Below are 9,947 nucleotides of genomic sequence, written 5' to 3'. Positions count from 1 at the left end.
TTGATCTGTTTGACAGTCGGCCCGGCTCGCGGCCGGCGGCCCCCCCCCCCCCCCCCCCCCCCCCGTGTCTACAATCGTTGCAGTAGGCAGTGTACAGGTTCAAGGTAGGAGGCTAGGCCTCAAGTACTCATGAAACCTGGGCATCCAGCAGACCATGCTCAAGAAGGGTGGGTTGAGCAGCCAGTGGTGGCCAAAGGTCATTGCAGACAGGCAACAGGAACAGATCACGAATCAAAGTCTCACTTGGCCTTGTAGCAAGAGCGGCAGCGGTAAGATGCTTCCTTGAAGCTGCCTGGTGGGGGAAGAGCGTGTGGAGTGCATGCGACACTCCACTTAACAGAACGATACTTAGTGCTCACTCCCACGGTGTTATCTCCGTCCAAGGCAGGGTGGGGAAAAAGGGCAATACAACTTGGGTGCCAAGCGACTAATAGAGAACAGGGAGCTCGCAGTGCGCGGCCTGAATGGCCTACTTGCATAAGTGTTCAGTCACAGAGGAAGTGCAAAGGTTGTGCTATCAGCTCTGAACCTGGAAAGCTCTCCACAGCTGACTTAACCAAAACTTGTCTGGAAAGCAAATTCAACATATTGCAACACCGCTCCTTCACGGCCACGAGTGCACGCTTGCTGAGCTCGTCCACACTCGGCTCAGTCCTGTCCTTGGTTTGCCCCTCTAACCCGTTTCAACCTATCCAGGGCTTCCTGTGTACGTCAATGGAGGACGGAGATCTGTATTTCAAAATGTGTTTAAGAAGCTGTATACAGGGAGACATGCTGCTGCTTGACCGTAGTCTTGCCAGCCTGCCATGTGCGCTCCCTCAGTAGGGCTACCTCTCAGGCATATCTAATAGAAAGCCCAGTGGCCAACTGGAAGGGCTTGCACGGCAAGCTGACAACTCGGCTGCTAATTGCAAGATGACGGCAATGAGACATGATGCCAAACATAATAGATTTAGGGTTTACATACACTTTAATGACAAAAGGAATGCAGATCAAAACCATGCTAAACGGATTGATATACGACCGTGTATGCTGCAGCTATTATTAGTCTCAGTATTGTTTATAGAGCATATAGAATTTTTGTTTTTAGTACATCCCTCCCATTTAATACTAGAATTGTAAAAGATTTAATTGGCTTTGTTCTGCAACTGTGTCCTTGGTTAGGGTTAGCTCTTGCTTTTTGCATTCTTGATTTTGGATGTACTGTATGTTTGTAAAATGTTGTTGTATTATGTGTGTTGATCCAGAGCACATCCAGCAGATCATGACCTTGGGGGAATCTGTCCAGCAGGCTGTCATGGAATCCATCCAAGAAGTAAGTAGAAGAACTCTTGCTTGGTTCCTCTTGTAATGATGGTACATATTTGAATGCTTAAATATGTTTAAAATGTATGTAAACCCCAACAATGAGCTTCTATTTTTTTTAAATCACTTTATCAGTTACATTGTATCCAGTTGTTCCTAACTACAGAACCCCTCTCCTATGTTATAGGGATGAGTAGAAGAGGGAGGTGTTCTGTATTTCTAATACACTTCCTGTCCTAGGGTGACAATGCTGCTCCTCCATAGATAACAGTAGGGTGAGCGTTGTCACCTTAGATACTAAGATAACATATTTTTTAATCATAATGGTGCTTTAAATAGTGCTTGCAAAAATTCTGATGTGTTTTGTGTGAATTGCCTCCCTTCAGCTCCTGAGTAAGGAACCTCCTGGTGCTGCGACACCCGACAGTTACGTCAACTATGATAGTCAGGTGAGTGAAGTGTTTGGCCTGAAGAAAGCAGAGCTCTGTGCAGTCTACCACCTAAGTCCTACAATAATACTGAGATTATTATGACTGATGCTTGTAAGAAAGGAAAATGTTTGCCCTTTATTGACCATCACCGTCTTGATAAGCGTCAGTCATGAAGCTTGGCGTTAGTCTACGCCAGGGGTGTCCAAACTCCGGCCCTCCAGCTGTGATGAAACTACAAATCCCATGATGCATCCCTCTCCGGGAGTCATGTCTGTGCCTGTGAGAATCTTGCAATGCCTCATTGGATTTGTAGTTCCACCACAGCTGGAGGGCCAGAGTTTGGACACCCCTGGTCTACGTCATTGTTTCTAGCCGATCGCCGCCCTCTAGTGGACATATTTGTAAAGTGCAGAAAAGCTTGAGTGACTTCATAGGTCATAGAATGAACACACTGAAGGTATATTAAAACAGACTTTCCTTTTCCTCTTCTTTTTCATTCTCCTTTCTACCCCTTCTGACTCTCCCATTACTTTTTTAAAATTCTCTCTCTTCCAGTCACGTAAATATTACTACATCAGTGAGGACACAGATGAGAAAAGTGACATCCTGCAGCGCTGTCATGACTTGGAGCAGCAGGTACGTGTGTACTTGTGATACATGACCTGTATCACTCACTGTTGATGATCGTGTTCCTTCTACTGCTCAGCACAGCACTGGTGTTTGTGGTGGTGGTGTATTCTGCTTTTGCTGGTTTAGAAGCCGCCCCCACCCCCCAATGCTGCAGTTTTCTTCCTAGGGCAGCTCCAGCATACACCAGTCATTGTAGCACACAGATACAGGGATCGGTGTGTAAATAACACTTGTCGCTATGCTCATATTTTATATTATTTTTACCATCAACAATTGCCTGAACCATTTTGCCCCATGGTGTTACCTCCAGTACATGTTGCACCCATATATTTATGGAAGGCTTCCAACATACAGCCACAGGAAAGTGAGCACTGACAGGTTATTACCCATATAGGCTGCTCTCCACACTCCCCTGCCAAACTGCACAGCCAGACAGTTTACAACCACAGGGCACAATCGATGGTTTGTCACTGCTTGTTGTGTGTATTGGCATCTTCACACTGCCCTGTACATTGGCAGGCAGGTGACACAGGAAGCTGCAGTTGTTGTAGACTCTGGTATCATCTTCCTGGCTGTCCTATGTAGCAGAGGTGCATGAAGTGCAAGACTGGCTGAACAGAATAGCCCTTTTTGTTCACAGATGCCTATTTAAATTCTGCACTCCGCTGTTTGCCTGACGTTGCTTATCAATATCTATACAGATACATAGCTAACTGTGCTACTAGTTGAGAAGAATTATTTGTGCTGAAGCTTTGGCATTCAAGTTGTACAATAGAAATGTGAAAACTGGATTGAGCGTACAAAATGGAGTCAGATCCAGCTGCCAATAAAATGCTTGCCTTCTACCCTGGTTATGTTTAATTGCACCAGTTTTCATAAATGTCTCCTATTTTGTTTTTGATTTACTAATAAATAATCTTCAGTCAGAAGTGTGCGGTTGCACATGGCTGATAAATAATGAGTGCTACCTATGCGTTACTGATATCATGTTATATAATTGGGGTTACCATGCCAATATTTCCTAAGACAGCTTTCCAAGATTCAGATTTGGTCCCAAGTCCAAATAAACTCGCATTGCATAGGCTTTAGAATGGGTACACACAGTGGCGTCACAAGGGGGGTGCGGCCTGCACCCGGGTGACACCATTGGAGGGGTGACACCAAAATGACTTGCAGTACTCTTGACTTAGTCATTTTGGTGTCTCGGGGTGACACTCGGACACCGCTCCGGGTGTCACCCAGCCTCGGGACGCCCCTGGGTTCACAGTCTATTCACTAGAGACCAGTGACATCACTGAGATCCTTCATATTCATGAGAACACAGCCCGTCCATTCACTAGAGACCAGTGACATCACTGAGATCCTTCATATTCATGAGAACACAGCCCGTCCATTCACTACAGACCAGTGACATCACCGAGATGCTTTATATTCATGAGAACACAGCCCGTCCATTCACTAGATACCTGTCGCACACTTAATACCCGTATTGCATATTTTCTTCTTCTTTCAAATAAAGTATGTTCGGATCACAGCTTCCATCACACTGATAAAAAGATTTTTCAATTGGCGGGTTCTCTTGAAACAAGCTGTGACTATTGGTGTTTTTGTACCCCTATATTACATAACTGATATCAGCCAGTGTGTTGACTGACCTGCAGCCTGTGGTGTTGGGGTCGGGTGTCTAAGATCTCCCTCTTCATTGAGTGATTTTGCCCTCTAAAAAGGTTTTAAGCTGAGTTTGGTGTGACATCTGGAGATGTGGGTGAGTTTAATACCTGCCTTTTATCTGCTACCTCTAACCGTAACTTTCCGCATGTCTGCAATGGTTATGCCATGCCTGCTAATCTAACCCAGTGCAGTACCCCCTGCTGAAGTGCAAGGGGGGCCGCCTTGACACTTAAACTTGCTTGGACTGTGTATGCTTGTATGCCCTTGTGCGTAACGGGTCATGTGGCCCATGTCGTCCTAAAACATATGTTTCTAATACTATGTGTGTTTTATGAAGTGCAAACCAGATGCCCAGTGAGTGTCGGCCATTTATTGTTGGGCAGCATCAGGGGCTGACAAGACAGCTCGTTAAGTCACTAGGGTATTGGAGACATCATGGAAACTCAATATATCAGTATATTAGAGCAGTCAAGGCTAAAGTTGAGTCATTTAGGGGTACTTGCTAGAAGATTAGATGACCCTACCAAACCTGCATTGCAGAGGTGGGGTGATGATGACTCTGAAAGAAAGGTAACACACTGCTGCATGTATACCGACACATCCCACACCTAGCTCTGTGCATGGCACTAGCTGTATACCCTACTGCACTATGGTTACTTCCTCCCCCAGGTTCTGTTGTCCAACTGCAAAAGAATGGTCAGAACAAGGTCCACTATAGCCTGAGGCAATTCTCTCTATTGCTGATGTCATGACAGGTCCTCTTAGAATTCCTAAAATGAGAAGGTCATATTTAGAACGATCTTCTCTTTGACTTGCGTTCAGCAGGCCCCATACATTATACTGCAGTTATCTATACCTGGGATAGGTTAGCTATTGATGATGATGATTTTCATTCCCGTTAAAGTAACTTGTCATGAGAGATGTATGGTAGCTGACCTCTGCCTGATGATGCTTGTTGCCTGTTGACCCGTGACATCATTGTCCTGGGACAGGTATACCGAGCAGGGACCATGATCAAGTCCAGAATCTTCATTTCTATACCAGTCAGTGGCTGTAAGGGGGTCAGAACGGCAGCCAGGCAACTAGTGTTTTCCGAGGTAGGGCTCAGCAGGGTTGGCCTTCATGTTCCTCTCATGACCTAGTTCCTTGAAGGATCCCTGTGTTGAGGAGAGGGGATGCCATTCCTGTACTCTTGTATTTCTAGTTTCAGGCCGTCATGCTCATTCAAGGGTTTGAGAACCTTTCTGTGTTACTGAAAACAAGTATTTGGATCAGGAGATTGACGTTCTCAGAACAAGTATACTGCATAAGGCAGAATAGAGTCAGAAGTCCTTATTTGTTTACTTGTTCTGGGCCATCGACTCAAGACAGAAGCTTATCATGACTTCCAGCCAGCTGAGGCCAGCAATGGCACCCCCACATTTCTCTCAAGGGTTCCCTTTTCAGCCTTAGTCTTTCACCACAATGTATCAGCTGCAGGATGACAGGTCCTCTTTTTTAATATCGCTCTCCTCTTCATTCATTCCTGTTTCTCACACTATGGGGTCCTGGTGCCCCTCTCTCCCTCTCTCCCCCTCTCCCTTTTGTCCCCTTCCATTTGCTCTGTAAGGTCTCAATGCTCGCGGAGGAGAAGCGGAGCCTGGTGTCGGAAAACAGAGCCCTCCGGGAGCAGCAGGAGGATGATGGAATGGGTTCGCCCCAGATGTTTAGCAAGAAGGTGCTTCTACTGCAGAGTCAGATCGAGCAGCTACAGGAGGAAAGCTACAGGTATGCAAGAGCAGGATGAGCGCTCGACTGCACATCACCTAATGGTAAAGAATGTTGTAGATCAGGGGTGGGCAACTCCGGCCCTCCAGCTGTTGTTGAACTACAAGTCCCATAAGGCATTGCAAGACTCTGACAGCCACAGGCATGACTCCCAGAGGCCGAGGGATTATGGAATTTGTAGTTAAAGCAACAGCTGGAGGGCCGGAGTTGCCCACACTCGTTGTAGATACTCTACCGAGTGATAGTGATGCCGAGAGATTCTCAGTAGTGCGACAGATGTTGGAGTGTGTGACGGATTCATGTACATGGCGGAATTATGTATTTGGATCTGCCTGAAAACTGTTGCATGCAATACATCCATGAAGTGGAGGACTTTCACAAGTGGAGTAGATGTTTGGAAAACCTTGAGGATGGATGGAATGTTACCAAATTATATAAAACTATATACAGTCATGTGGAAAAAGAAAGTACACCCTCTTTGAATCCTATGGGTTTTTGTAAATCATTGTGTCCTTAGCAGGTCTTAAAATCAGGTAAATACTAGGGATCCACCGATACCGATACTAGGATCTGATACTCAGATTTTGGGCGCGTACTCTTACTCGCCCAAATGCTCCAATAATTACTTCCGATATCGGAACTTCCAGTCTGAGGGAGATCTCCCTCTGATCGGCAGTGCCAAGGGAGCATGGGGCCGGCTTCCTTTCCAATCAGGAAGCTGGGCGTTGGGTTATGACCCACCTCCCGGCTTCCTGATTGGCTAAGAAGCCAGCTTCCCTTGTTGCTAGGAAGCCTGGCTTCCTAACCAATCAGGAAGCTGGATGGGCACGTAATGACCCTCCTCCCGACTTACTAATTGGTCAGAAAGCCAGGCTGCCTAGTAACAAGTGAAGCCAACTTCCTAGCCAATCAAAATACCGGTCGGCACATCATGACCCGCCTCCCTGATTTGGATGGGAAGTCGGCTTCACTTGTTAATAGGCAGCCTGGCTTCCTGACCAATCAGGAAGCCAGAAGGCACCTCGTGATCCGACGCCCGGCTTCCTGATTGGCCAGGCAGCTTCAGCAAGCGAAGCCGGTGTTCTTTCGATAGAACACTAGCTTCCCAGGCAATTTGGTGAACCCGGGTAACGGGGTCATGATTCACCACCCAACATCCTGATAATTGGGGCACACGGCACTGGTATCGGCGAGTACCAAAATATCAGTACTTGATACCAAAAAGCTGGTATCGGTGCATCCCTAGTAAATACAACCTCAGATGAACAACACACAACATATTACACCGTGTGGCGAAGTCATGTACGAAAAACTAAGTACATCTTGTGATTCCATAGCTTGTAGAACCCCCTTTAGCAGCAATAACCTGAAGTCATCATTTTCTGTGATGTTATCAGTCTCTCACTTCATTATGGAGGGATTCTGGCCCACTCTTCTTTACAACGTTGCTTCAGTTCATTGAGATTTGTGGGCATTTGGTTATGCACAGCTCTCTTAAGGTCCCACCACAGCATCTGGTTGAGGTCTGGACTTTGACTGGGCCATTGCAACACCTTGATCCTTTCCTTTTTCAAATTTCTTGCATGGTTTACCACCACATCCCCAAGTGTTCATATCAGTAATATTCTGCTATATACTGTCTATATACCTTGCAACTGTTTACAGAGCATGCTGATCTTGCAGTCCCTTGTTGCTCTTTTTTGGTCTCCCGGTCACATTCTAGGTTCAAGCGTATTAGATGCTTATTTCTGGATTGTAGGAAGGAACTGGCATTCATGGGCATAATACACAAATACACAGAGCATCCCATGTCCCATAACACAATAAGCAGAATCTTTCACCCATCTGAGTAGGCCGCTTCTGATTGGTGGATCGAAGTTGCTGGACTTTGAACATCATAAATCCTCTTGGCACAAGCCCAACCTTTTGATAAGGTGATTTACATGGAAGCAAACCTTGCATGAAAATACCGCATTGGAACACTATAATCTGCATTGCCTACCCAGCATTGAAGTATGCAGGTAAATATAGAATACATGATTGTGTCCATGTCATGAGTTTGGTCCTGTGCAGAAACGATAAAACCACCACTGAGATCTTAATCTGGCAGTGGGTGATATCGATAATCTCCTCCCAGCCAGGCAGAGAGAACTCCCGGATCTGGTCTCCTAGTCCGGAGTATCTGTAGAGGTAGGAGGCCTCCAGAACAGAACGTTCTCTCCCTGCTAATGGAATATCCACATACAGCAGCTTCGTAGGACACAGGTATACAGGGATAGTTTAGGAGACAACGTGAGTAAGCTGATGTGCACTATTATTTACTGATTGAGCCTTTTAAATATCTATTGCAAGGTAATTTCATAATTATATGTGACAGACCTGAGTGACTTCAGACAATAACAAATGTATCAACTTAATCTCTTAAAGGGTTATTAAACCTTCAGATGCTTTTGCATATATATCTTGCTAGGAAGCAGTAGATATATGCAAAAACCTTTTTTTTTTTTTTTTTTTAATAAGTGCACTTTGAAACAGGTTTAAACTTACCTGTGTCTTCACCGCAAGCTCCCGTCCGAAAATCTGAAAAATCTCGGGCGGCCGCAAAGGATCTTGGGGCGGGCGCATGCGCCGTTCAGATTTTCGTCCGGGAGACGAGGAGAGACACAAGGTAAGTCTATGGACAGCGGGCACCCGCATGCAGACACCGTGGGACAGGAAGTGCCAGCAAGGACAGAGGAGTCGGCGCTGGATCGGAGCAGCGCTGGAGAGAAGGCTGAAAAGGACAGGGAGGGAGAAGTTTAAATGCTGAGAATCAGCAAATACCGGCATTACAAAGCCTGATATAACTCGTCACGTACAGTGTACGTGGCCAGTCATATAGGCACAAAGTGACAAGACGTACACTGTACGTCTCCCGTCACAAAGGGGTTAAAGGAGAACTATGGGGTCAGGGCTTTTCCCCATAGTTCTCCTAAGGGTCACGGGAGGACACAAACTAGCGTCCTCCCGTGACCCAAAGCTCAGTATACCACGAGCTACAGCTCAAGGTATACCGAGACGACGCAGCCCGAACGGATCCCGACATTGCTGTCGAGATCCACCCAGCTGCGGGATTGACAGCTGGCTCTGCCTATCCAGAGGCAGATCCAGCTGTGCCCGCCCCCTACCCGTCCATTCCGCCAGTCAGCGCTGAAAGAGGGGGGGGGGAATCCCTGCAAGGAGCCGTGAGCGACTGTATGTGTTCGCTCACTTCACGATCTTCTGAGCCGACCTGTGACAGTTTCCATTGTCACAGGTCGGCTCAGATTATGAGGCTTAGTCAAAATCACTCGCCTCATAATTCTCCTTTTTTTTAAGAGGCATCATTTAGGGTAAGTGCTGACACTAACATTGGGGGGAGGGAAAAACATTTTTTAGACTTTAATGTCACTAAGTGAAAACTGCGTTCCAAAACGATTGGTAGATCCAGAGATCCAGACGTCTGAGATTAAAAGCAAATCCTAGATATTCCTATAAAAGTCCAGCTTTGTCTTTCTGACTCTCCCAGGTGTTCCTGTTCTTTTATAAGTGAGTCCAGTATGTTCTAGGGAGGGCTGCAGCAGTACAGGATGACAAATGATGATGATGCAAATCACAGCATACGCTTCCAAACAGGGCTATAGGTATATCCTCAAACACAGGTGGTCCATGTCCATCTGCAAGAGGCCTTAATGTGGACACCTATTCAGGTGACAATTGTTTTAAGTTGTCACCTGATCTCTTCTTTACTGTGGAGATTTCTACTCGCTTCCTGTTGAGTCTTCAAGCAGACAGCAAACATTTCTCCAAAGGGACACAAACAGAAATACAACTTGTTAATTTGGAATGGTCAATGACAACAACAAAAAAGTTTTGGATTTAGATATACTGTAAGCTGATGTGATTGTCTTTTAAGTGATAGCTATGTCCCGTATTTTCTTCAGGCTGGAGAGTGCACGGGATGACTACAGGCAGCGGTGTCAGGAGTTGGATCGGGAGGTGCAGGATCTACAGACACGTAACCAGGATCTCACCGGGCTGGCACACGAGGCCCAGTCACTGCGGGATGAGATGGATGTGCTAAGGTAAGGGGATATACTAGAAATGGAGAAACGGGATTGGAGG

General features: G+C 46.2%; 1 protein-coding gene across 1 annotated transcript in view; it reads left to right on the top strand.

Annotated features, from left to right (window-relative positions):
• Nucleotides 1–9,947, top strand: part of HOOK2 (hook microtubule tethering protein 2) — a 29,382-nt gene that overhangs the window by 7,227 nt on the left and 12,208 nt on the right. The window contains exons 6-10 of the mRNA XM_018572732.1: nucleotides 1,248–1,315; nucleotides 1,692–1,754; nucleotides 2,292–2,372; nucleotides 5,647–5,804; nucleotides 9,767–9,907. Coding sequence (XP_018428234.1) covers nucleotides 1,248–1,315; nucleotides 1,692–1,754; nucleotides 2,292–2,372; nucleotides 5,647–5,804; nucleotides 9,767–9,907 — 511 coding nt within the window. The remainder of the gene's footprint in view (nucleotides 1–1,247; nucleotides 1,316–1,691; nucleotides 1,755–2,291; nucleotides 2,373–5,646; nucleotides 5,805–9,766; nucleotides 9,908–9,947) is intronic.

The sequence above is a fragment of the Nanorana parkeri genome, unplaced genomic scaffold (genome assembly GCF_000935625.1).
Source record: "Nanorana parkeri isolate BGI_ZX_2015 unplaced genomic scaffold, ASM93562v1 scaffold2117, whole genome shotgun sequence".
Taxonomy (NCBI): Eukaryota; Metazoa; Chordata; class Amphibia; order Anura; family Dicroglossidae; genus Nanorana; species Nanorana parkeri.
This window is presented reverse-complemented; position numbering and strand designations above follow the sequence as displayed.